The sequence below is a fragment of the Mauremys mutica genome, chromosome 10, assembly GCF_020497125.1.
Source record: "Mauremys mutica isolate MM-2020 ecotype Southern chromosome 10, ASM2049712v1, whole genome shotgun sequence".
Lineage (NCBI taxonomy): Eukaryota > Metazoa > Chordata > Testudines > Geoemydidae > Mauremys > Mauremys mutica.
The window spans coordinates 74614005-74641373 of record NC_059081.1 but is presented as its reverse complement, the minus strand read 5'-3'; the positions used below and the strand labels follow the sequence as shown (position 1 = coordinate 74641373).

At 48.3% G+C, this 27369-nt stretch overlaps 1 protein-coding gene and 1 non-coding gene across 2 annotated transcripts in view; both read left to right on the top strand.

Annotated features, from left to right (window-relative positions):
• The window catches only part of LOC123378760 (butyrophilin subfamily 2 member A2-like), a 31770-nt gene extending 5747 nt beyond the window's left edge, over positions 1–26023 (top strand). The window contains exons 6-9 of the mRNA XM_045032890.1: positions 433–453; positions 574–600; positions 3409–3601; positions 25921–26023. Coding sequence (XP_044888825.1) covers positions 433–453; positions 574–600; positions 3409–3601; positions 25921–26023 — 344 coding nt within the window. The remainder of the gene's footprint in view (positions 1–432; positions 454–573; positions 601–3408; positions 3602–25920) is intronic.
• A 679-nt stretch (positions 26024–26702) lies between these two features.
• Positions 26703–26784, top strand: TRNAL-CAA. The gene has a single exon. It is a non-coding gene; the product is annotated as a tRNA-Leu (tRNA).
• The last annotated feature ends 585 nt before the right edge of the window (positions 26785–27369 follow it).

Genomic DNA, 27369 nt, shown 5'->3' with positions numbered 1-27369 from the left:
ACTGCGAATAACAACTCCAAGACACACACGCAGGGCTTGACTTTGTACTAGGGTCCCAGATCAGATACAACAATATAGTAACATACAAAACAACAATTTAACAGTAAGATAAGTTGGTAAGGAGTTCGTCTACAGTGATCATCACATTACATAAATTCACTGCCTACAACCCCGTCCCACCCTGTGTAGTGGTTGTGTATAGGATGTGGCCTTTAACCCCACGTAGGGCTAGAATAATTGATACTGGAAGATTTCAGAGGTGCCTTATCCATGGTTTGGAAGGGAATCGTTCCCCAAAGACTGCTTAAAAAGTCTTGGCATGAGATGGTTTTGATGAAGGGGTTGGGCTTAATTTAATCTTGGGAGAAAAGCTCTTCCATAACATCTTTATTTCTGATTTTTTAAATTATTATTACTATTATTATTATTTAGGTGGACTTCAAAGAGAACTTGGTAAGTGTTTCCCTCCCCCTCCCTTTTTCTGTAATGCATCCTTTTTTATTAATCAGATTCATCTTAACAATGAACTTATTCACATGAGTGCTCACCTTTATATGATTTGCTTGGTTTCAGAATGGAGAAAAGCCCTAGTTTGTCCAAGTAAGTAAAGTTTGTATTTAGTTAATGTCCAAATTTCACTTTCTGGAGAGATCCTTGCTCCCTTTCTTTGCAGAAATAGTTTAAAACAACACAAAACACAAATAGGAAATAATGCAATAGTTTCTCTGGTTGAAATTTGAATGGTGAAGGTGGCTCCCCAAGTGAGCTGTATTGCTGGGGAATCTTCCTTTGGGAACACGGAGAGGAGTGAATTAATATTTTTCTGGATAATACATGCTAAGGTAGTACTTGAATGGGATGCTGTCCTGATGTTATTCTGTGCACATTCATAGGGGAAGGACAGCCCAGTGGCTAGCGTGTTAGCCTAGAATTCTGAAGGCCTCAGTTCAGATCCCTTCTCCTGTGTGACATTGGGCAAATCACTTAGTTTCTTTTTTGCCAGAAGCTGGGAATGGGTGACAGAGGATGGGTCACTTGATGATTGCCCGTTCTGTTCATTCCCTCTGGGGCACCTGGCGTTGTCAGAAAACAGGATACTGGGTCAAACAATACATGCCATTCAACCCAAAACAACCCAAAACAAACACATTTTAAGATTATTATTATTTTTTTATTTATTTTTGGTGTAAACCTAAAACTCAGTTATTTGCACAGTTCTGGGAGAAGAAGCCAAAGATGCACAAAACTTCCCACACCGATTTCACCTGCTGCTCTATGGGTCTGCTCTTATATACATCCAGTGCTTAATGTGTAATGAAAGAGGTTCCAGGGCTCAAGCGTTTTTCCTACATTCATAATTGATGAAGCAAGCCCAGAGGTACCAGGTCTACAAACTGCCAAGCCTAGAGATGCCGGGGCGCAATGCTGGCATGCCCTGGCACAAATTTAAGCAGTGAACACATCCCCTTCCCCACACAGACCTCCTTATTCCTGATGTACGATTTGATAGGAATTTTTATTGTCAGCTATCCTAGTGATCAGGCTATACTGGGAGTTTTGTCTTCAGAGGAAAAGACTACTTTGTCAGTTTTTGTTAAAGTTTGATTCTATAGCAGTTTCCTCTCCTCTGCTGAAAACAGGTGATGATCTTCTCCTTCCTCCTTAGATAATGTCGTGAGGAGACCTGGGTGAAAAATGGATATTTCAGTTCATTGGCAATTTCAAAAAAATGAAGACAAATTTGTTTTGGGTCAGGCCAGAAACGAAAATTTTTAAAAAGTTAAAAATATGATTTAAACAAAATGTTTTATTTTGAGCATTATAAACTTCTTTTTTTTGCTTTTTTAAAAATAAAATTAAGGGAAATTTTGAAATGAAAAATTGTTCCCAACCAAAAAAATCAAAATATTTCATTTTTAAAATGTCAAAACAAAATATTCTGATTTTTTTTGAATATTTTTATTTGTCTTAAACAAATAATTTGGCAAAATTGACATGGATTTGGAAAATGTTTGTGTTGTTGAATCTGCATTTTTCACCAACAAAAATTTTGGCCTAACAATGTCACCAACTCTAGTTGTGAGAGCGACCCATTGTGTTTTATTCCACTTTAACCACTGTTTGTGCTAAAATCTCTCTCTGCTTCTTCAGACTGTCCTAACGCCCTTTCCTGGTGGCTCGCCTCACTCTAGAGAGATGGCCTCTTGGCTGGTAGCCCTTTCTACCTGGCCTTCATTATTCCCCATGGAACTGAAATTAGGGGTATATCAAACCATGCTATGGTGTGACCTGACTCTAAATATTAGGAAAGAGGAGCACAGCAGGGGTTCTGTTCATGAAAAAGAAATGGGAATAAAATCTGCTGGGGCTCCCCAGCGTTCCTGGGTCTCTGATCCCCTCTCTGGGGAGAGGCATCTGCAGGAGAGGAAAGATTCTGCATCTCAGACCTGGCTCAGATGACCTTTCGCTTGTGTTACTGACCTGTTCCTGCTCGGGTTTGTGACTCTGTCCTGCACTCTGCTGAGGGGAGATATGATTGCTCTTTATAAATAGATCAGAGGGATAAATATCAGAGAAGGAGAAGAATTATTTAAGCTTAGTACCAATGTGGACACAAGAACAAATGGATATAAACTGGACACTAGGAAGTTTAGACTTGAAATTAGACGAAGGTTTCTAACCATCAGAGGAGTGAAGTTCTGGAACAGCCTTCCAAGGGGAGTAGTGGGGGCAAAAGACATATCTGGCTTCAAGGCTAAGCTTGATAAGTTTATGGAGGGGATGGTATGATGGGATCAGGGCCGGCTCCAGAAGGAGGGTTGAGCGCAGCCCCTGGCTAGGGTGACCAGACAGCAAATGTGAAAAATCGGGACGGGGGTGGAGGGTAATAGGAGCCTGGTAAAGAAAAAGACCCAAAAATTGAGACTGTCACTATAAAATCAGGACATCTGGTCACCCTACCCCTGGCCCATGTCCTCATCCCCTGGGTTCCCACCAGGGCAGGTGGAGGGTCTCCAGCTCCCCACGGCTGCCCACATGGCTCTTACCCTGACCCAGATCCAGCTTCCAGCCTGGCCTGGGGACAGGGCCTCGGGGGCCAAAGAGCTGCAACCAGGCCATGGAAAGAGACACCCGGGCAGCTGCTGTGGAGAGCCACAGACCCTCCATCAGCCCTGGGTGGGGGGGCATCTGGGGGGCAGGGACATGGGCCAGGGGCTGCTCTCGCCCCCCACCTCCCCCCACGGCTCCCCACAGCTGCACAGGTTCCCTGGTCAGGCTCCAGCTTCTGGGCCTTTGGGGGAGCAGAAGGGGCAGGGGGCAAGGCCCGTGGGGAGTGGGAGGGCCAGTCCCTCATTCCTGCACCTCTGGCTCTGCCTTTAGCATCATGATTCTCTCTTTCCACTGCAGCGAATGTGACCCTGGATCCAAACACAGCAAATGCCCAGCTCATCGTGTCTGAGGATCGGAAAAGCGTGAGGCATGGAATTGCACGGCAGGAGGTGCCGGACAATCCAGAGCGATTCCATTCTTTCTGTTTGCTGGGCTGTGAGAGGTTCACCTCAGGGAGACATTACTGGGAGGTGGAGGTGGAAGATGGAGGGTCTTGGGCTGGGGGTGTTGCCAGAGAGTCTATGAGGAGGAAGGGAGGGATCAGATTTAACCCTGAGCAGGGGATCTGGGCTGTAGAGTGGTGTGGGGATCAGTACCGGGCTCTCACCTCCCCGGAAACTCCCATGCCCCTGAGTGAGAGACCTAGGAAGATTGGGGTTTATCTGGACTATGAAGCGGAGTGGGTGGCATTTTATGATACTGGTAATGAGACCCTGATCTTTACTTTCATGTCAGCGTCTTTCACGGGGGAGACAATCCTTCCCTTCTTCTGGGTGGGGATTGGAGTCCTGCTCAGAGTCTGCCCCTGAGGCCTGGAGATGGGGAGGTAGCAATATCCCACTGGGGTTCACTCTGGTTGTGGACCAGAAATGGACTGAACTAGTTGTTGTCCTGGGGACAGCTCAGATGGTTTAAAACAAACCGCCGTGGTTCTAGAGAGGGGGATTGAGGAGACAGAGAAGATGTCATGGGGGGTTGTAGGGAGCATAGGCACCGACTCTGTGGGTGCCGCAGGACTTGAGCACCCACAGGGAAAAATTAGCGGGTGCTCTTCACCCACCGGAAGCCAAGCTCCCTTCACCCCCCACCCAACTCACCTCCTCCTCCTGCCCTGAGCACGCCGCGTCCCCACTCCTCCGCCTACCTCCCAGTGCTTCCCGCCGCCACACAGCTGTAGCAAGCTCTGGGAGGGAGGGGGGAAGAGGCAGGGGCGGGGCGGGGGCGGAGATTTGGGGAAGGAGTTGGACGAGGGGCAGGGGTGGAGTTGGGGTGGGGCCGGGGCCGAGGGGGGTTGAGCACCCACTGGCGCCAGTAGAAGGTGGTGCCTATGGTAGGGAGAGGAGAAGCTGAAGACTGGAAAGGGAACGTGAGGCTTTTCTGGGGAGGGAGATGCTGGAAGGAAATGGAGGGTGAAAGACAGGGAAAGGGGGTAAGGAAAGTAGAGAGAGAAGGAATAAAACTGTTCAATATTATGGAAAGAAAACACAATCACTTAAATCAGTCCCTTTGTTCATGAAAAAAACTAGTTTGAGGCCTTAAATTATTCTTGCAGATTTTGGACACTCTCTTCTCTGTGTTCTGATTATTACACTATCATTGAATTGGTTGGAGTTCTCACATTGCCGGACTGCAAATATAGCATGTATTTGAAAGGCTGTTCTTTCTGCTCGGTATTTTCTTTTCTCTCTCTTTCTTTCAAGCTGTTTGGTTTTTAAAGGAGCAGCACCTTTTTTTCCTGCATGAGCTCCGGACTGTGTGCTGGGCATCCCAGGTCTGCAGGCTGATGGGATCTCACCAGTCTGTGCTTGTGGCCCTGTGCCAGTCTACCTAGGGAATACCAGCAGCTCTGCCAGTTCTACTGAGCAGCATAGGCCAGTGTGAGTCTGCCATGCCCTGCACCCCTCCCTCCGTACCCCTTCCCACCCCCAAACTCTCTCCCAGAGCCTGCACCCCAGACCTCCTCCCTCACCCAAACTCCCTCCCAGAGCCGTTGGCAGAGTTTGGGCGGAGCGGGTTCTGGGCACCACCAACATTTCTACAAACCTGCCCCCCCTGCCCCCCCTCAGGGTTATGACTGATCCAGCCTTTCCCCCTCACAGACTCTCTGGCCACCCCCACAGCCCAGCGTTCCCCATCCCCCACCTCCATCTCCCAGCAATGTCTCCCCAGGGTGAATCCCTCACAGCCCAGCACACAGAGCTCAGTGTCAAATCGCTCAGGGTTGTCGGGCAGATCCTGCCGGGCGTGTCCCCATCTCACATATTTCCGATCCTCAGACAGGGTGAGCTGGGGATGAGCCGTGTCTGGATCCAGAGTCACCGTCACTGGGGACAGAGAGAATCAGAGCGTGAGGGGCAGAGCTCAGCCCTGGGGGAGGCGGGGACCATTTCTCACACTCCCCAGCAGCCCTGGTCTGGCTGGGACAGGCCTGGATCCCAGGGAGCTGCCTCTGCCCTGGGCGCCTGACACCGAGCAGAGACGTCACTGCAGCTCTCAGCCTGGGCAATGGGACCCACTTTTGTACATTCACATTTGGTGACAGAGGCTGCAGCCCCCTGCTCCCCAGCTGGCTGTAGCTCAGATGGCAGAGGCTGGAGCATAGGGGCCGACTCCGTGGGTGCTCCGAAAAATTGGGTGGCTCTCCACCACCCCCCGCCCAGCTCACCTCCACCTCCGCTCCGCCTCCTCCCCTGAGCGCACCGCGTGCCTGCTTCCCCCCCAGCTCCCATCACTTGCACCTGTTTCGCTCGGCCAGGAGGGAGGGGGCAGGAGGGGGAAGGCAGCACGCTCGGGGAAGGGGTGGGGCCGGGACGGGGATTTGGAGAAGGGGTTCAATGGGGCAGGGAGGGGGCTGAGACTTTGGGGAAGGGGTTGGAATGGGGGTGGGGTGGGGGTGGGGAAAGGGTGAAGTCGGGGTGGGGCCCGGGGGCGCGAGCACCCACCGGCACTGGGGGAAGTTGGCGCCTATGGTCTGGAGAGGAAAAGGGTCACAGAGATGAGAGCACCTGGTCTCTGATTTACAACGCCAGCCTGGGGAGCTGCTCCTCTGCCCTGAGTGCCTGGGACCCAGCAGAGATGCCCTGGCAGCTCCTCTCCCGGCTGCTGGGACCTGCTGTGAGGGCTGCAGAAACTGCCTCTCTCCCCCCTCCCCTGCTGGGGCTGCGCCTTGGAGGGTGAGCGAGGAGGAACCTGACGTTGTGCAGAGGGGAGTGAGAGGAGGGAGGCACCAGATATAAACCCAGGGGGAAGCTGCACGCTGAGCCCATCAGTGCAGGTTCTCAGCATTTAGTGTTTGTGTTTCTATTTCTTGGGTGGGTGGGGGGTGTCACAGTCGGTGTTGGTTTGGTTTGTGTCTTTACCTACTTGTTTATAAAACTGTCTTCATACATTTTTTTTCTCTGAAGTGAAAAGCTTAATCCTTTCTCAATAAGCTGGCCAAATGCTTCACTGATACAACTCAGAAGCAAACAGTGAAATACAAGTACAGAGCCAATATTTATAACTTCAAATACAAGAATGATACACACATACCGACAGCATAAGCATAACCAGCAAATGACAACCTTTTCATAGACACCTCACTTCACCATCTTTGTACAAGATTTGTTGCAACTATATGACAGTGGTTGCAATAATGGTCTATATGGTCATAGTTCAATTAGATAAGGTCACACCCCTATCTGCTCTCAATGGACTTGCCTGGGAACGTTCCATCTGGAGTCTAGGTCATGGCTTCTGCTGTGACTAAGCGAAATCAGGCATGGACGTGGGACTTGCCCATGTGACTCTAAACACCATCTTGTTACCTGTAATTTTCCACTCTCTCCGCTGAGGGCTTTGTTTGAAACAATGGGGGTTTCCATCCACAAGCTATAAAAGGCCCTGGACACATCTCCATTTGGCCTCTTTCCTGCTCAGACCTCTTGATGATGACCTTATACTAATGGGAGCGTTCTAACCAAAGGACTGAGGACCGTCCAATGATTCAGAAGCAACCAGAGACTTAAAAAGCCAACAGTTTATTCCATCACTGCTACAAGCGTGATCCAAGAACTTTGCAATTCTTGTATGTATTTGATTCCTTCAACCAATTTTAACTCTCACCTTCATAGGCGGCAGGTTTGTATAATTTTTGGTGGGGCCCAAAATGGTGGTGCCCCCCCGCTCCCGCCCTGTAAGCCGATATAAAATGAAGCTACAACGCGTCAGCGCCACAAGATTACAAGGGTCAATTAAAAGTGGAAAGTCAGAAGCAGCACTTGCCTACTTCAATATACAGTATTATATTTTGTTGTACCTGTTGTGATGAAGTGGGAATGTTCTTAATATTTTCTCTGAATACTGTGTGGGTGCCTCAGTTTCCCCTGCAAGATGCCAACTGAAGGTGTTGGGGACAAAGAGATCAGGTGGCCTCCTTGTCCGGAAGAGACACAGAGGCCAGAGGAGGGAGTGTCAGTTTGGAGCTGGCTGGGGAAATGGGGAGAGACTCAGAACTTGGTTCTGGGCTCCCCACCCCGCAAGATGGACCTGACCGAGGGGTTCTGTTTTCTGTACCAACAAGCTCTGTTTAAACTGTGTTCCCATCATCTAATAAACCTTCTGTTTTACAGTCTGGCTGAGAGTCACATCTGACTGCCGAGTTGGGGTGCAGGGACCTCTGGCTGCCCCAGGACCCCGCCTGGGCGGACTCACTGCGGAAAGTGCATGGTGTGGAAGGGCATGCTGAATGCTCTGAGGTCAGACCCAGGAAGGTGTTAGCTTCTTGCCCTGGAGACAGTCTGCTCAGAGAGGAGGCTCCCCCAGAGTCCTGACTGGCTTTGAAGGAGTGGTTCCAGAGCATCCCAGCATCTCCTTCCACCCCATGCACTTCTCAGAAGTCCACACAGGCACTAACACTCCCTCCTCTGGCCTTTGTCAAGAAGGCTAACAGCATTTTGGGCTGTATAAGTAGGGGCATTGCCAGCAGATCGAGGGACATGATCATTCTCCTCTATTCAACATTGGTGAGGCCTCATCTAGAGTACTACGTGCAGTTTTGGGCCCCACATTGCAAGAAGGATGTGGAAAAATTGGAAAATCCAGTGGAGGGCAACAAAAATGATTAGGGGGCTGGAGCACATGACTTCTGAGGAGAGGCTGAGGGAACTGGGATGGTTTAGTCTGCAGAAGAGAAGAATAAGGGAGGATTTGATAGCTGCTTTCAACTACCTGATAGGGGGTTACAAAGAGGATGGATCTAGACTGTTCTCAGTGGTAGCAGAGGACAGAACAAGGAGTAATGATCTCAAGTTGCAGTGGGGGAGGTTTAGGTTGGATATTAAGAGAAACTTTTTCACTAGTGTTAGCCAAAAGGGCTCGTTTCCCCCTGGAGCTTACCTAATTACACCAAGGAGGCACGGAGACAGGAAGACAAGTACCACACCCTTTATTGATCGGTCAGCTGAGCGGGTGTTCCTCTCGGCTAGTGCCAGAGAAAGAGACACCTTACATGGCCAGATGGGCTTACCTTTATACCCCGAAACAAACAACTTAGCCTACGTTTGTCTACGTCATTTGGTTGACCTGTAGAACCTGTACATGCATCTGTTAGGGGATAATTGGATATGCAGGATACATATATCATTTTGTGGGGGCTACAAGATACATCTGTTGAGGATACATTTGTCATTCTGAAGGGGACACAAGATACATCCGTTGACCCTTTGTACTAGATACTTTGGATGCATACATGTGAACGCAGCTGCATACACTTGGGGAGCCAACATATACTTGGGGAGCCAAACAAAACTGATAAGCGAAATAGCTGACTTAGGTAGATACACGGCCTTCAGTCTAATGAGTTCTGTAAGCTTTCCAACACAGTTTGGACAAGCATAACATAACTTTGGTTTACTCAGGCCTAATACGGAAAGGCTTCATTAGCACTATGATTTTCCAACAACTCCCCCCTTTGAGAATACTCACCAAACCTTTTGGCTGAGTTTTCTCACACTTTGAGGCCAAAAAGCAATGAAGCTCTGCAGAAATATTTACAACTGCTCTTTTAAGCTTAGTCACCCCCAACCCAGGAATGAATGCATGGACAAAAGAGTGGAACCTTGTTCATTGAACAACTAAGGGATTGGGGCACTGACTATAACTCAGGTAGGTATACCTAATGGTTTAATTTCCCAGATGTCTCAGTGAATAATTTAGTCCCATATGCATCCTCCCCATGGACCCGGCAGGATTCGGTATGTGGTAGCCACACCCACCCTAACCGGTTCATATGCTTGGAAGGAGCACTGTAAATGTTCACACTTCCATCCAGAAAGTGTCCAAATATGTTTCCATGACCACAGATCAGATGGTACTTCAGATGTGTCTGTAAGGGCAGTGGGCCAAGTCTGGTGCTCAAGATTACTCCAAATGGCCATCAGCTGGTCATTCAGGAAATCCTGGATTTCTAAACATACTAGATCCCACTGCAATGCCTTCCCAGTCTTAGTGATATTTAACACCATTTCTGTCAGTAACTTCTGGGTCATAGAACTAAGGGTGGAAATGACATGTAACTTACCAACTCCAGCCTATACTTAAGATAGCTGAGCTTCAAAAATAAGGCTAGTGGCCTTTTCTAGTTGGCCCAATTTCTTAGCATATTCTTGGCTTTGAAAAATAATTCAGATGACTGCAACACTATTGGCCCCAGCCCACAGGGATCTGGTCAATTCCCCTTTCTCCAGAGGAAATAACCCAGGCTCTTTGTTGTGCTAATCTAATGGCAGCCCCTTGTGAGCAATCTGGGTATGTAAAAGTGATCTGAAAACTGGATAAAGGCAATGTCATTTAAAATCCAATTAGGGAGGGCAATACATACTAAAGGATTTATCCAAAACACAGGGCGCAGCCTGTAGAATAAACCCCAAAATTCAATTAATACCACATTTCCAAACAGGATCCCACAAGTTTCTTCCTGCCAGTGTAGAATTTTTGTTTCTTTACCAGGGTCAGTTCTCAATGTCCTTTTTAGTCAGGAATTCCTGGACTTTGGCAGTGTCAGTGGAGTGAGTGTTTCTTCTAGAAAAGTTCAAAGGCACAGTAGGTCTGTCAGCGGACAAGGGAGAGGTTAGCTAGCACATCACCTTGTCCTTTTTCCCTGCTGTCCAGAAGGCACAGTGGAGCTAGAAGAAGGAATAGGCTAATCATATAGGAGAGTTCTCCTGATGTGGACGGGTCTTTTTGCAGTGAGAATCATGGGTCCAAGCAATCAGTCTTTGGCACTTCACAGCGGTGTTGGTAATCAGCAGGACTCAATAAGGGCCTTTCCAGTGTGGAGCCAAAGCAGTCTTTCGTTGGTGGACCTGTACATTGATCCGGTCTCCAAGTTCCATGGAGTAGCGGGGCTGCTAGGGTCTTCGGATAGTGTTTCTTTACCTGTGAGAAAAGAAACCTAACACATTGCATTAGTGTCTGTGCAGATTTTACATCTGCTTGGGTATATTCAAGCCCCCCTTTTCTGGTTGTTAAAACTTGGCTAACTGTGAACAGTGTCCTTGAACGAAGTCAGTGTATCTCTTTTTTTTTTTTTTTTTTTTTTTTTTTGGACTGAGCTTGCTAATTAAAGTTTTTCTCAGTTAACCCGTTCTTTTTCCTTTTCCCCTTTTTGGCTTCTTTTTTAACCTACAAAGGAAACTTTTACTTTTTACTTATACACCTTTTGTTAACAATGAACACATACACATTGGTGTTATACAGTACATTAGTCTTATTATTTAATGTATGCCACATATACCCTTCTACTAAAATAACCTTATTACAGAGCTTTGGAACAACAAGCCAGGACAAGCACACCCACTTTGATGAGTTCATTTAATACAAGCTCTAGTTCAATAGCTTCCCACCATCCCCAGCCCTCTGGCTAGAAATCTGAGGTAGCCAGAAGGATCCCATGTACAATATGGGGAGTGGGTTAACTTTTTATGTCCTTGCTTCCAAAGACTGTTAGTATGCAGTTTGGCCAATGCAGTTTTTTTCTTTTACTTAAGAAAATACATAAGACTTTAGTATATCACATTTTTCTGATGTATCCAAACACTTTGTATTTTAAGTTGAACAAAACAAATATCTGCATTTCAATTCAAGCCTTCTGCTTTATTTCAAACCAGACCATCCCATGAAAATATTAAACACAACAATTCTGACCACGAGACAGACACCACAAGACAGAACATAGAACACAAAACATAATTTTTACTCTGCCAGTAAATCATGGTATGTTGTATGCTGTTTAGCTGGCATTAGTTTTCTTTGATTATCTGAAAGACAAAAACAGAGGTCTACCCCTTCTGGGCAGTCAATTATTGCTTAAAATATACAAATACCCTTGTTGATTTCAGGCAAAACAAGGGAATTACCCCATATTGTCTTATATGTGTTTCATAGACAGCCCAGATTTCAGTGGCCTCTACCTTATCAGTTAGATAATTTGCATTAATACAGATGCTTTCTGGTTTGTTTTTTACTTTTAACTCCTGCTTTTAAACACTGAAAGAAAACATCACCACTTATAGTGCCTTAGAGCCTAATAAATTTTCATTTACATAGCACTGTATACATTCTTTAGCTAATTCAACAAAATTGTTCATAGCCAAATGATTGCAATCTAATAATTTCTTTGCCTGAATTTATTTACAAACATTTAAAAAAAAAACCCAAGAACTTTTCTCTTTAGCATTTTTACAAAGTTCAACTACTATTCCCTCCAGCAACTACAGAGTTAACTCTTCACTCTCCTTCAAATCACTTGCTCTTTCCTTATATCACTTGCTTTGTCTTTCAACAGCCACTTACCAATTCAAATCGCCATTCCAAATATCCTCCTGAGTATTTGAAATCCCCATGCTTATACTCACTTACTTCTTCCTTCCACGAGACCCTCAAAAGTTTCCAACCTGTTCTCCAAGCTCTCTGTCTGTTGCCTGCCCGCCTGGGCCCGATCCTTTTTTTTTTTTTGGCGCTGAACCGTTTCTTTCATGGGCTTCTGCCCCCACCCTTCTGGTTTTTTTCCTAAAACATTTTATTCACAAGACGACCCGAGTCCTCCCTCGTGAGGCTTGCCACCTGGGCAAAACGCATGGCCCACTGGCGTTAACTATTTAATTGCCTCTTGTAGCAAACACACTGCTGTTACGGCGTATGCTGAGCACAAATGGTTAAATTTTAACAAGTCCCTGAAGGACTGGTACTTGCTTAGCCAGGGCTTCCTTTTATAACTGGAAGTCCTGTCTCAAGGCCTGCAACTTGGCCTGGTGCAGGTTTGAGTTGCTGCCTGGTTCATGATCTATGCTCTTAATTGCTTAATTCTAGTTATCAAATACACATTTTTTTCCTTTTCTCCAACTACTCTATTGCCCAGTCCTGCTACGACTGGGGGTAGATTCACCTGCCACCCTTCCTGGTCAACCAGGGTGGAGAGAGGAATGCTAAACCCTTCTCCAGTTCTCAGACTTACTGCAGCTGAGAATGGGCACACCTTTAATTATGCAATCCTCAACATATAACACCAACAGAACCAAATAAAACAAACATAAAACAACAAGGGTAAAACAAATAGATGGTGTAAATTCTACAGGGTTCCCCCATTCTCTATTGCTCACCAAACTGTGACAAATTTCTGTTACCAATTATCCCTCATGTCAGGTGATCAAACTGACACTGCAGGACGTTGCAGGAGGATAGAGAAAATACACCATATAACCAAATTTTAAAGCTTAATTAAAATGATAAAACAACAATGGAGAGTGTTGGGAACGCTTCCACATCACTCAAAAAAAATACGAATGCCCCATACTTACACATATCCAGACTGGCCACGTCTGTATACAACATTCAGAAAAGGGGAATAGGTGGACGGGAGATTATCCTGTATATAGCTTGTTCAGAATTTCCAACATGCTTCCGCTCTTGGGAAGGCTGTTCTTTTACACCCTGGAATCTCCTGCGGTGTCTCTTTCAGAGATTCTAGTCCAGGTCAGCTACCTCTGGCTTCTCCAGTGTCACCAAGCCACACCAGCACCGGCATCCGTCACAAAGTCAGACTGTTGGATCTCACCAAACAGTTAAGCTTTGCAAATGTAATCTCAGTTCTGTAACTTGTACTGCCTTTGGTTTGCTTGACCTTGAGCATAAAACAACTTTCTCTTTTTATCTCTGGGCGAAGCTGAGTTTTAAATTAACCCGTTTCTAGACAAATTGCTCACACTGTGTCAGAGGCTTTTCTTTGGTGATTAAAAGCTCCTCTGAGATATATGATCTTATCTAGATTAAAGGTACCTTTTAATGGGCATTGTTTAGATGGATCTTCACGCGTATAAAGATTCCAATTCTCTAAATACCTGCAGGTTTTAGAACCATAATGTACATACATATAATATGCTGGGGTACCCTTAGGGGGTGAGGTGGAATGTTTAGACTGTCCCTTACCCACACGGAAAAGAAGGGGGGGGGAGAGAAGATGGGTTCACACGCTCCTAGATCCGGTTACAGTTTTGGCTTCCAGCATACCAATAGAACAAGAAACAAAAGTACCCCTACCAAAAAGAAAAGCGAGCCCTGGGGCTGCTCTAAGTCCCAGTAATTGTTCAGCACGGCCCACGGACTCGTGGAGTTAATGGAATTATTCATTAGCTGTGTCTGAACCTAGGTACCTTAACCAGAAAGCTTTTACCCACACACACCTTCCTATTTGTGGGTTCCTTTACCATTAGGGGCCCAAGGTCCCAACCCTCACTCTTCGGGGGCGTTAATCCTCAAACCCAGGAGGTAACGCACTTACCACGCCCGGAGTGGCCACGTCTGGCAGGTGGACTCCCCTCTTCTGGTACTGTCTTGCCTCCGTGTCGTTTGGAGTTCTCTATGGAGGGGGCGTAGCCGTCCCGGCCGATTGCGGCGACCCGGAGCTTGAGCAAACCAATAGCTCAAGGTGGCCACTCTCCTGAGCCGTCCTCGGCCGCCGGTCAGCGCCCCCAACAGGGAGAGAAGTCCCGGCGGAGTCGCCATTTGTTAGCCAAAAGGGCTCGTTTCCCCCTGGAGCTTACCTAATTACACCAAGGAGGCACGGAGACAGGAAGACAAGTACCACACCCTTTATTGATCGGTCAGCTGAGCGGGTGTTCCTCTCGGCTAGTGCCAGAGAAAGAGACACCTTACATGGCCAGATGGGCTTACCTTTATACCCCGAAACAAACAACTTAGCCTACGTTTGTCTACGTCATTTGGTTGACCTGTAGAACCTGTACATGCATCTGTTAGGGGATAATTGGATATGCAGGATACATATATCATTTTGTGGGGGCTACAAGATACATCTGTTGAGGATACATTTGTCATTCTGAAGGGGACACAAGATACATCCGTTGACCCTTTGTACTAGATACTTTGGATGCATACATGTGAACGCAGCTGCATACACTTGGGGAGCCAACATATACTTGGGGAGCCAAACAAAACTGATAAGCGAAATAGCTGACTTAGGTAGATACACGGCCTTCAGTCTAATGAGTTCTGTAAGCTTTCCAACACAGTTTGGACAAGCATAACATAACTTTGGTTTACTCAGGCCTAATACGGAAAGGCTTCATTAGCACTATGATTTTCCAACACTAGGAGGGTGGTGAAACACTGGAATGGGTTACCTAGGGAGGTGGTGGAATCTCCTTCCTTAGAGGTTTTTAAGGCCCGGCTTGACAAAGCCCTGGCTGGGATGATTTAGTTGGGAATTGGTCCTGCTTTGAGCATGAGGTTGGACCTTATGACCAACTGAGGCCCCTTCCAACTCTGATATTCTATGATACTCTAAACTGATCACCAAATTTAAGTTGTGTGTTTTTCCCGTCAGGTGAGGACTCTGGGGCAGGGCTGGGGATAAGGAACTTGGGGTGCAGACAGGCTGCCCCAGGGCTAGGGCCAAAGAGGACTCCCCTCCACCCTCCCTGGCAGCAGCAAGCTCCAGGGGAGGGACCCCTCCTCTCCCCCGCAGTTCACTGCACATGCTCCTAGGGTCCCTCTCAGGTCCAGAAGGCCCACTCGGCTCCCCTATGGTGGGTACCGAGGGGGGAGGTTGCCATCACGTGTGGCCTCCCCTGCTGCCACCCCTCACCATAGCCTCACTGGGGATGGGGCTGCCCCTTGCCCAGCATGGTGCAGGAGTGGGAACTGCAGGGTGGTAGCTGGGGAGGGGCACAGTATCACAAAATTCACCCAAGCCCCAGCTGCACAGGTCTAGGAAGCTCCCCTCCCCAGTGGTGTAGCCAGGTTCTAACATCAGGGGGAGCAAACATATCCAATTACTAAAAAAGATGCCAGCCAACATATCCAATTACTAATCAGGTAGTTCTATAACAGGCTGCCCTGACCCCATCACCCCCTGAAGCACAAGGTAGGGGTAGGCACCACCATGTTGTGCAACAAACACTTGACAAAATTACTGGACTTAGTGACGGACAATGCAGGCAGGTGGGTATTATGTCATTCAATCATTCAACCCATAAAATTGCACACATTTTGCCTCAGTGAAATTAAATATCCAGAGAATTACTGGGCCTGTGATGATGATGATGACCAGGGCTTGCTCACCTGTGGCTCCCCCTCCCTGTGCTGTGGAGGCACAGCCAGGCAGGTCTGCATCTGCAGGCAGGCACCCTGCCTCAGGTGCAGCTCCCATGGGCCCTGCTAGCTACTAGACTGGGAGCCTCCCGGCCAATGGAATGGGCTTGGCTGGGGGGCGGAAGGCAAAGGGGGAGATTGTAGGGAGCTTTGGAGGAGGGGAGGCAGTGGGGGAGGGGAGTGGGCTGGCACAAAGGGGAGGGCTCTTTGGAGAGGAGTGACAGGGGCACAGGGGTCATTGGGAGTCTCTCGAGGGGGCAGAGGGTTGTGTGGGTCTCTGTGGGGCAGGGGGCTGTGATGGGCGGAGCCAGCTGCAACCTGGGTCTGCTCTGCGGGGGGTGTTGCTATAGTCCCCTCAGGAAGCCCCCCCCCATCCTGTGTATTTTATACCAGCCCCGGGGTGCCCATTGCGGCTCCTTTCCCCACCCACGGCTCCATCTGTCTGTCCCCACAACTCCCCCGGCTGTGTCCGTCTGTCTGTCCCACAACCCCCTGGCTGTGTCCTTGTGTCGGTCTGTCCCACAACCCCCGGCTGTGTGTGTCTGGCTGCCCCCACCACCCCCGGCTGTGTGTGTCTGTCCCCCTTCCCCCCCGCTGTGTGTGTCTGTCCCACAACCCCCTGGCTGTGTCCTTGTGTCTGTCTGTCCCACAACCCCAGGCTGTGTCTGTCTGTCTGGCTGCCCCCCACTGTGTGTGTCTGTCCCACAACCCACAACCCCCTGGCTGTGTCTGTTTGTCCCCACCAACCCCCCTCTGGCTGTGTCTGTCTGTCTGTCTGCTCCCCGCTGTGTGTGTCTGTCCCACAACCCCCCCCCCCCGGCTGTGTGTGTGTGTCTGGCTGCCCCCACAGCTCACAGGCTGTGTGTGTCTGTCTGTCTGTCCATCCCCCCCCTCTGTGTGTGTCTGTCCCACAACCCCCTGGCTGTGTGTGTTTGTCCCCACCAACCCCCCCTCCCCGGCTGTGTGTGTGTGTGTGTCTGGCTGCCCCCACAACTCACAGGCTGTGTGTGTCTGTCTGTCCGTCCCCCCCCCCGTGTGTGTCTGTCCCACAACCCCCTGGCTGTGTGTGTTTGTCCCCACCAACCCCCCCTCCCCAGCTGTGTGTGTGTGTCTGGCTGCCCCCACAGCTCACAGGCTGTGTCTGTCTGTCTGTCCGTCCCCCCCCCCCGTGTGTGTCTGTCCCACAACCCCCTGGCTGTGTGTGTTTGTCCCCACCAACCCCCCTCCCCGGCTGTGTGTGTGTGTATGTCTGGCTGCCCCCACAGCTCACAGGCTGTGTCTGTCTGTCTGTCCGACCCCCCCCGTGTGTGTCTGTCCCACAACCCCCTGGCTGTGTGTGTTTGTCCCCACCAACCCCCCCTCCCCGGCTGTGTGTGTGTGTGTCTGGCTGCCCACAGCTCACCGTCTGTGTCTGTCTGTCTGTCCGACCCCCCCCCCCGTGTGTGTCTGTCCCACAACCCCCTGGCTGTGTGTGTTTGTCCCCACCAACCCCCCCTCCCCGGCTGTGTGTGTGTGTGTGTGTGTGTGTGTCTGGCTGCTGCTCACAATGGCTGCCCAGGGCTCAGCCGCTGCCTGTGGCTCGCTCCCCCTCCCTGCTGTGGAGGCGCGGCCAGGCAGCTCCGGCACCGCCCCCGGCAGCTCCCATTGGCTGGGGTTCCCAGCCAATGGGCTGGGAGTCCAGTCGCTCCTGAGGCCCCTCCCGGGAGCTGCCGCCGCTGCTGCTGCAGTGAGTGAGTGAGAGCACCGGGTGTTGTAACGCGGGGACCCCCAGCACAGGGCGTGGGGCCCCAACATTGGTGGGGCTGAGCCCAGCTCCTGGATTATTGGTGGGGCCTGGGCCCCACGGGCCCATATAACTCGCCGCCCCTGCTCACCTTCCTTCCTTTCCAGAAATAAACCTTTATATTTTAGATACTAATGGGCTGGCAACAGCATGATTACTGGGCTCAGATCTGAGTTGTATATTATTGACCTGGGTATGTGGCTGGTCCTTTAAGATCAGAAGAACCCTTTCGGTTGATGAAAGTGGGTTCCAATAACCACTCATCAGTAATTTCAGTGGTTTTGGTGGCGATATAAAGCCTGGAATGACTAAGGAGGCTGCTTTTCTGACTTCTTGGTAGCCAGTGTGGTGAAACAGAAGTTAACTTTTGTTGCTGGTTTGATTTATCTTATCGGAGCAAAATCACCATTTTGGGGGTATGTCTGCCCCATTTCTCAGCACTTTGGCTTGAATTTGGTATTGTTAGGCCTGAATAAAGATGTAGCACAAAACCAGTTTTGCCAACCTGACTAAAATCAGGCTAGCAGAGGTTTCTGGGTAAACCCAGAGTGAGATACTGAAAAGCAGCATTGTCTCACAAAGCCCTGGGAAAACAGTGAGATCAGTGAAGGGACTGGGACCAGCTGTGTTATATTGAGAAACAAACTGTCTGAGGAGCTGATAAGACATACAAGCATCTCACAGTTCTGACTAACTCCCTGGTTTAGTGTTCGGTGTGTTTTTAACTCCCTCACATTCCTAACCTTTGGCGCTTGTTGAGATATTAACAATATAATGCTGTAGAGACTAGGCATGCGTATATATTAAAAGGTGTCTAATTTCTAGTTGTTAGACAAAGGGGGTGGATTGCTTAAGTAAATGATTTATGACGTAATAAAACTGTCTATATAAGCTATACTAAGCTGTAAAGGGGCTGGCTGGTTCTCTTCGGATACGAGCTGTTCTTTTACTGACACGTGCACTTGTCAATAAAGAACTTTTGATCGGACCTTGCTGGTGTTGCCTGTCTCTCTGCGGTCAGACAACGAACTTCGCTGTTGGGGTTCGAGTCCCCGACATCTTTGGCGACTCCGCCGGGACTTTGTCTGACTCTCCGGTGGGGGATCAGACTCTGAGGCAACGCAGCGCGCATCCTCTGATTTAGAGGAGCCTTGCCTGGTAATCTGATCTCTGCGTCGGCGATAAGGCGAGTTCTGTGAACCAGCTGAAGCTCGTAGAAATCCAGCAACATCCATCTACCCGTTGAGTAGGGTTAAGGTTGCCTGGGTTTGAGTCCCAGTGCAGATTGTCGGGGTTCGAGTCCCTGACAACTTAGGTCTGGGTTAGAGTCCCAGTCCAGGTCTGGGTTAGAGTCCCAGTCCAGGTTTGCACAGGATCCAAGTAGTCTGGGTTACAGTCCCAGCCTGGGTTTGCGACCCGGTCCAGGTGTTCGAGTCCCCTGGAGAGGTAAGTGAGCGCTCGACGCGGGAGGTGGGGGTTAGAGTCCCCTTACAAAATGGGACAAGTTGGCAGTAAGTGTCTGGGGGACGCCCCATTGTCTCTAATACTTAAAGATTGAAAGAAGATTTCTGGAACCGGGTAGCTTTTGGAGCTGTATGTTTAAAGCTGTATGGAGAGCTCTTGTAAAAATCCCCCAGCATATACCCCAGAGCCACACTGGGAGGAAGACTGTCCGTGGGGACGTCTGTCTCTCTTGGGCTCACGCCATCTGAATTTTATTGACTGTGCAGCAAGATAAGGTGCATCGCGGTAATAGGAAATAATGGCCTTGGTGTGTGTGTGTGTGTGTGTGTGTGTGTGTGTGTGTGTGTGTGTGTGTGTGTGTGTGTGTGTGTGGAAAATGGGGGAAAGACAGTCTAAATATTCCACCTCACCCCCTAAGGGTACCCCAGCATGTTACATGTACGTACATTATGGTCCTAAAACCTGCAGGTATTTAGAGAATTGGAATCTTTACACGCGTGAAAATCTATCTAAACAATGCCCATTAGAAGGTACCTTCAATCTAGATAAGATCATATATCTCAAAGGAGCTTTTAATTACCAAAGAAAAGCCTCTGACACAGTGTGAGCAATTTGTCTAGGAACGGGTTAATTTGAAATTCAGCTTGACTTGGTGAAACTGGAGAAGCCACAGGCTGGAATCTGAACTGGAATCTCTGAAAGAGACACTGCAGGAGATTCCAGGGTGTAAAGAACAGCTCTCCCAAGAGCGGAAGCATGTTGGAAATTCTGGACAAGCTGTATATAGGATAATCTCCCGTCTGCCTATTCCCCTTCTCTGAACGTTATACAGACGTGGCCAGTTTGGACATGTGTGAGTATTAAAGTGGCTTAAGGGTTGAAGTATTCATGTTCTTCCTGAGTAATGTGGGAGCGTTCCCAACACTCTTTATTGTTGTTTTATTATTTTTAATTAAGCTTTAAAATTTGATTATATGGTGTGTTCCCCCAACGTCCTGCAGTACATAAATTGGTAACAAATTTGTCACAGTTTGGTGAGCAATTGAGAATAGGGGAGCCCTATAGAATTTACACCATCTATCTGTTTTACCTTTGTTATTTTGTGTTTCTTTTGTTTGGTACTGTTGGTGTTGTATGTTGAGGATTGCATGATTAAAGGTGAGCCTACTCTCAGCTGCAGTGGGTCTCAGAACTGGAGAGGGGTTTGGCATTTTTCTCTCCACCCTGGTTGACCGGAGGGGTGGCAGGTGGATCTGCCCCCAGTCGTAGCAGGACTGGGCAATAGAGTAGTTGGAGAAAAGGGCCGAGATGTGTACTTGATAACTAGAATTGAGCAATTAAGAGCATGGATCATGAACCAGGCGGCAACTCAAACCTGCGCCAGGGCAAGTTGCAGGCTTTGAGACAGGACTTCCAGTTAGTAAAGGAAGCCCTGGCTAAGCAAGTACCAGTCCTTCAGGGACTTGTTAAAATTTAACCATTTGTGCTCAGCATATGTCGTAACAGCAGTGTGTTTGCTACAAGAGGAAATTGAATAGTTCAACGCCAGTGGGCCATGTGTTTTGCCCAGGTGGCAAGCCTCACAGGGGAGGACTCGAGTAGTTTTGTGAGTAAAAATGTTTTAGGGAAAGGACCAGAAGGGTGGGGGCTACTTAAAAAGCCCACCCTCCTAGCTAACTGGTCGTGGAATACGTTGGTACCCATGGAAAGCACGGTTCAGCAAGAAAGGCAGGATCGGGCCCAGGCGGACAGGTAACAGACGGAGAGATTGGGAAACAGGTTGGAAACTTTTGAGGGTCTAGTGGAAGAAAGCAGTAAATAGGTATGAACATGGTGATTTCAAATACTCAGAAGAATATTTGGAATGGTGATCTGAGTTGGTAAGTGGCTGTTGAAAGGACAAGCAAGTGATTTAAGGCATAGTGAAAAGTTAACTCTATAGTTGCTGGAGGGAACAGCAGTTGAACTTTGTAAACGTACTAAAGTAAAAAGTTCTTGGTGTCTTTGAAATGTTTGTAAATAAATTCAGGCAAAGAAATTATTAGATTGCAATCATTTGGCTATGAACAATTTTGTTAAATTAGCTGAAGAATGTATACAGTGCTATGTAATTAAAATTGTATTAGGCTCTATGAGCACTGTGAGTGATGATGTTTTCTTTCAGTGTTTACAAGCAGGAGTTACAAGTAAGAAGTGAGCCAGCAAGCATCTGTATTAATGCAAATTATCTAACTAATAAGGTAGGACCCACTAAAAAGAAGGGGTTGCCTATAAAACACATACAAGAAAATATGGGGTAATTCTCTTGTTTTGCCTAAAATCAGCAAGAATATTTGTGTATTTTAAGTAATGATTGACTGCCCAGAAGGGGTAGACCTCTCTTTTGTCTTTCAGATAATCAAAGAAAATTAATGCCAGCTGAACAGCATTCAACATACCATGCATTTACTGATGGAGTAAAAAATTAAGTTTTGTGTTCTATGTTCTGTCTTGTGGTGTTTGTCTTGTGGCCATATTGATGTGTTTAATATTTTTATGGGATGGTCTGATTTAAAATCAAGCAGCAGTGTTGGATTGAAATGCAGATATTTGTTTTGTTCAACTTAGAATACAAAGTGTTTGGATACATCAGAAAAATGTGATATACTAAAGTCTTATACATTTTCTTAAGTAACACAAAGAAACTACATTGGCCAAAACTTTTAATTGACAATTGTTATTGAACTTTGCATACTAACAGTCTTTGAAAGCAAGGACATGGAAAGTTAACCCATTCCCCATATTGTACATGGGATCCTTCTGGCTACCTCAGACTTCTAGCCAGAGGGCTGGGGATGGTGGAAAGCTATTGGACTACAGTTTGTATTAAATGAACTCATCGAAGTGGGTGTGCTTGTCTTGGTTTGTTGTTCTCAAGCTCTGTAATAACATTATTTTTGTAAAATGGTATATGTGGCATATATTAGATAAGACTAATGTACTGTATAACAGCAATGTGTATGTGTTCATTGTTAACAAATGGTGTATAAGTAAAACGTGGAAGTTTTTTTTTGTAGGTTAAAAAAAAAAAAAAAAAAAAAAAGCCGAGAAGGGAAGCGGAAAAAAAAAAAGAAAAAAAACGAGTTGACTGAGAGCTAAGACTTGGCTAACTCCCAAAAGGAACAAGGGGGGGACTTAAATTTGCCCATGCAGCTATAAAATTTGTAACATCTGCAAAGACACTAATGCAATGTGTTAGGTTTCTTTTCTCACAGGTAAAGAAGAAACAACCCAAAGATCCTAGCAGCCCTCCCACTCCTTGGAACCAGGAGACTGGGTCTACATAAAGATCCATCAACGAAAGACTGCCTTGGCTCCACGCTGGAAAGGCCCTTTCCAAGTCCTGTTAACCACCAACACCGCTGTGAAGTGCCAAAGACTGACTGCCTGGACCCAGGATTCTCACTGCACAAAGACCCCTCCACCTCAGAAGAATTCTCCTACTGATGATTAGCCTATTCCTTTTTCTAGTATTATTGTGCTTCTGAACAGCAGGGAAAAAGGACAAGGTGACGTGCTAGTTGAACCTCTCCCTTGTCCACGGACAAATCTATTGTGCCTTTGAATTTTTCTAAAAGAAGCAAAACCATTACAGGGTGATGTACTCATAATCTCTTCCCTGTAGAATGCTAAACTACATCTGTTTTGGGAAAGAAGAAAAAACACTCACTCCACTGACATTGCCAAAGTCCAGGAATTCCTGACTAAAAAGAACATTAAGAACTGACCCTGGTGAAGAAACAAACAATTACACACTGGCAGGAAGACATTTGTGGGACTTATGTTTGGAACTGTGGTATTAATTGGATTTTGGGGTTTATTCTACAGGCTGCGCCCTGTGTTTTGGATAAATCCTTCAGCATGTATTGCCCTCCCTCATTGCATTTTGAATAACATTGTCCTTATCCAGTTTTCAGATTGCTTTTACATACCCAGATTGCTCACAAGGGGCTGTCATTAGATTAGTATAACAGAGAGCCTGGGCTACTTCCTCTGGAACACAGAGAGACCTAAAAGCCAAGAAAATGATGAGAAATTGGGCCAACTAGAAAAGGCCACTAGACTTACTTTTGAAGCTCAGCTATCTTAAGTACAGGCTGGAGTTGGTGAGTTACATGTCATTTCCACCCTTGGTTCTGTGACCCAGAAGTTACTGACAGAGATGGTACTAAATATCACTGAGGCTGGAAAGGCATTGCAGTGGGATCTAGTATGTTTAAATTGATCCTGAGCACTGGACTTGGCCCACTGCCCTTACAGACACACAGGAGTACCATCTGATCTGTGGTCATGAAGACATTCTTGGACACTTTCTGGATGGAAGTGTGGACATTCACAGTGCTCCTTCCAAGCATATGGACCAGTTAGGGTGGGTGTAGCTTCCACATACCGAATCCTGCTGGGTCCATGGGGAGGAGGCGTGTGGGACTGAATTATTTACCGAAACATCTGGGACATTAGACCACTTGGTATACCTAACTGATTTATAGTCAGTGCCCCAGACCAATGAACTGTTACCCCTGAAGGTGATTTAAAGCTTCGTCTGCAACTGAGGAAACCGTAACCCGGTTGTGACCTGCCAAGCAGTAATTTGTTGTCCCAAGAGTCCCGTTGGTCCTCTAGGGACAAAGGGGGGATTGTTAGGCCTGAATAAAGATGTAGCACAAAACCAGTTTTGCCAACCTGACTAAAATCAGGCTAGCAGAGGTTTCTGGGTAAACCCAGAGTGAGATACTGAAAAGCAGCATTGTCTCACAAAGCCCTGGGAAAACAGTGAGATCAGTGAAGGGACTGGGACCAGCTGTGTTATATTGAGAAACAAACTGTCTGAGGAGCTGATAAGACATACAAGCATCTCACAGTTCTGACTAACTCCCTGGTTTAGTGTTCGGTGTGTTTTTAACTCCCTCACATTCCTAACCTTTGGCGCTTGTTGAGATATTAACAATATAATGCTGTAGAGACTAGGCATGCGTATATATTAAAAGGTGTCTAATTTCTAGTTGTTAGACAAAGGGGGTGGATTGCTTAAGTAAATGATTTATGACGTAATAAAACTGTCTATATAAGCTATACTAAGCTGTAAAGGGGCTGGCTGGTTCTCTTCGGATACGAGCTGTTCTTTTACTGACACATGCACTTGTCAATAAAGAACTTTTGATCGGACCTTGCTGGTGTTGCCTGTCTCTCTGCGGTCAGACAACGAACTTCATTGTTGGGGTTCGAGTCCCCGACAGTATTCTCAGTTGTGACCCACTGAGGCACAGTGAGAGATGGCTTTTGCTCCTCTGCCTACTGCTAATGACAGTGAAGCCGCAAAGTCAACAGCAGAGCCAGAGCCAGAAGCTACATCTTCTATCTTTGCTGTTCTCTTCTTTCCCCGTTTGCGTGCGTTTGCCTTATCTTGCCACCTAGGAAATGGGATTGGACTTTAACAAGAGACACCACAACAATGACAGCTCCAGCCCATCTCAGCTGATCTCTCTGATTTCCCCAGGACAGCTGTTACCTTCTTCAAAACCACCCAAGAGACTGTCACATAAGGAACTTTCCTTCTAAAAACTCTCCCAGCTGAAGAGAAAGGGCACAGGGGATGCTGTTAAAGACAAGCCTTACTGACTACTTTACATTTCCATTGCTTTAACTCTGTCTCTGTTTCTCTCTGTGTTTCAGTAACACACTAGCAGGGATGTGAGAGGTGTGTTTGCCATGGGACTAAGCGGGCTGAAGTCTCTCTCTACCAAACCGCCAGCCTTGTTTCACCCGTTCAGTGTTGGACCGTGACAGGGGCACGTTAACACCTTTCACCCTTTCGGGCCCCTTGAGCCTGTTTAAATGACCACAGAAGTTCCCGCCCCCTGTGTGAGTGGCATGGGGGACTGAGCGTCTTTTCTCCTTTCTCCCCTCTAGGATGTCAGAAGCCCCATAGACGGGGTGTGGCTCCTCCCCCTGCACACGCCATTAGTCTGGCCACAGGCTGAGACAACACAACTGTCCCAGGGCACAACTGCAATGTGGTGAAGGTGACACGTGGGTCGGAATCTCCTTTGGTTTATTACAAACCCGGGTTTCTGCATTTCCTACGAAACTAAATCTGTTTTCTAAATCGCTTCTCTGCTCAGGCTGCGTCTACACCCCTTTGTGTCGGTAGAACGTATGTCGCTCAGGCGTGTGAATGAGCCACCCCCGAGTGACACAGTTACACTGACCCAAGCGCCGGTGTGGGCAGGGCTATGTCACTGGGAGAGCTTCTCCTGCCAACATGGCTACGGCTCTCGCTGGGGGTGGGGAGTCTCAGCGGCTACACTCGAGAGCTAACGGCGGGGCCACTGCACCGGTGCCAGCGTGAGCTCCCCAGAGCAGCCACCACCTCAGGGCAGGGACGATGGCCCTGACTGGGGACACAGTACGGGCCTGTCACCTCCAGGGCACTGGATTCTCTTCTGCCCCCGGCAGGAGTGAACAAACGTCTGTATGATGTGGTGACCATTCACAGACCGGTGAGGAATGAGCTGGTGTGAGGGGAGCTGATCTCAGTCCAGTGGCAGGTGGGCAGATGGCCACAGAACAATGACCAGCAGGAACACTGGAATCTATTGGCCATCAAAGCATGGAGGCCGAGGAGTGAATTGCCCACGGGACCGAACTCATCCTGTCCCCAGAGCTGGTCTCGGTAAATCGGGGTGAAGCACATTGACGGGACACCTCGGGGAAGCTTGCACAGCCATTTCTGGGGCTGCAGCTAGTCTGTGGCTGGATACACAGAGACTCATTCTCCAGTCCCTCAATTCAGCATTTGTCACGGGCAAGAAATTCAGAGTAAAATACGACAATAAAATATGATAATGATTAATGGGGAAAAACCTGTTTCTTTCTAGGTGTGAAACAGGGAAGTTCCAGCAGCTGGAGGACACGTCTCCTGATCTGGAAATTAGTCTTGGTTATTGGTGCCAAGAAAACCAGTGCTCTGAAGGAGACTGAGGAAAATCAAAGGTACCGAGAAGGGAGCTAGGGGGGAAACGTTTCGGACTTCCGGAAGTGACGGGCTCTGACCAATTAGTGGCAATAGATGCTAACATAAAACTGAAACAAATCAGAGTGAACCAATAAATTATCATTCCTGACTCAGGGGAAAAGGCTGGGTGGGGCCGAGTTCCAAGGCAACAGCAAACGGTTCATAATCTGCAGTCATTTGAATGTGATTCATTTTTCCACTAACAAGTTTCTCTGAAGTGGTGAGAAATCCAGGGTCCGGGGAAGGGAGCCGTGGCCCATTCTCCTGTCGGACAGTCCAGTCGTGGCTTAGTCCTGTTTATACATAGAGAAAAGAGTCCAATACAAACAGTTTAATCCAGCGAGAAAGTCAGTCCATTGGCGGATAGAGCCGGGAGCTGGTGGGGGGCAGAGCTGGATTCTACCTCACTGTCTGACCTTGGTCAGGTCAGGTCACCTCTCCCTGTCTCGATCGTTACAGTGTGGAGAGGAACAATGACAGACCCCACAGGAGGGTGCTGGTTTGGTGCTTAACCACACGGCGAAGGAACAAGAGCCCCAAATTCCCCCATGTGCTTTGGGAGCCAGGTTTGCTGTTTGAATTCTGCAGTTCAGATGACGTCAGGCCTGGGCGTTTCTCTGGCCTTAGGGGCTTGCTTTGCTCACAGCTGTGATGGCCACGTGGCTAAGGCGTTGGACTCAAAATCCAAGAGGGTTTCCCTGCACAGGTTCAAATCCTGCTCACAGCGAGGCCTGTGTTTTAGCCAGGGGCGGCTGAGCCTCCCCCAAATGGCCGCCCATGCAGGGGGGGGAACACTGGGGATGTGGGGCGAGTCACCCCTCTGTGGGCCCATTGTCATCTTTCCAGAGAAGTGGGGGCTCAACCTGCACCCCTTTCCGCTCTGCCTCTTAACCCAATGCCCTGCTCTGCCTCCTCCCCTCCCCCCTCCGCCTCTTCCCCCAAGGCCTGCGCCCCACCCCCGCTCAGCCTTTTCCCCCGAGCCCCCTCCCTCTCTCTGCCTCTTCCTGCCCCTGCTCCGCCTCCTTCCCCAAGGACCCTCCCCCCGCTCATCTAAGGTAGGAAAAAGTGATGGGTGCTTGGCCCCATGGCACCATGGTAGCCCCCCTTAGGGGAGGAGCAAGCAGCAGGTGAGTGGCGTCTTGGGGGAAGAGTGAGGGGCAGGTAGGAGGTCTGGGGGAGGGGGCGGAGGGCAGTGAACAGCAAGTGGGCGGGGCCTCAGGGGACGAGGATGAGCAGGGGCGGGGCCTCTGTGGCCGGGCCATGGTCTAGGCACCGGTGGCCCCCCAACTTCTAGGGGTCACTCATCTGAAAC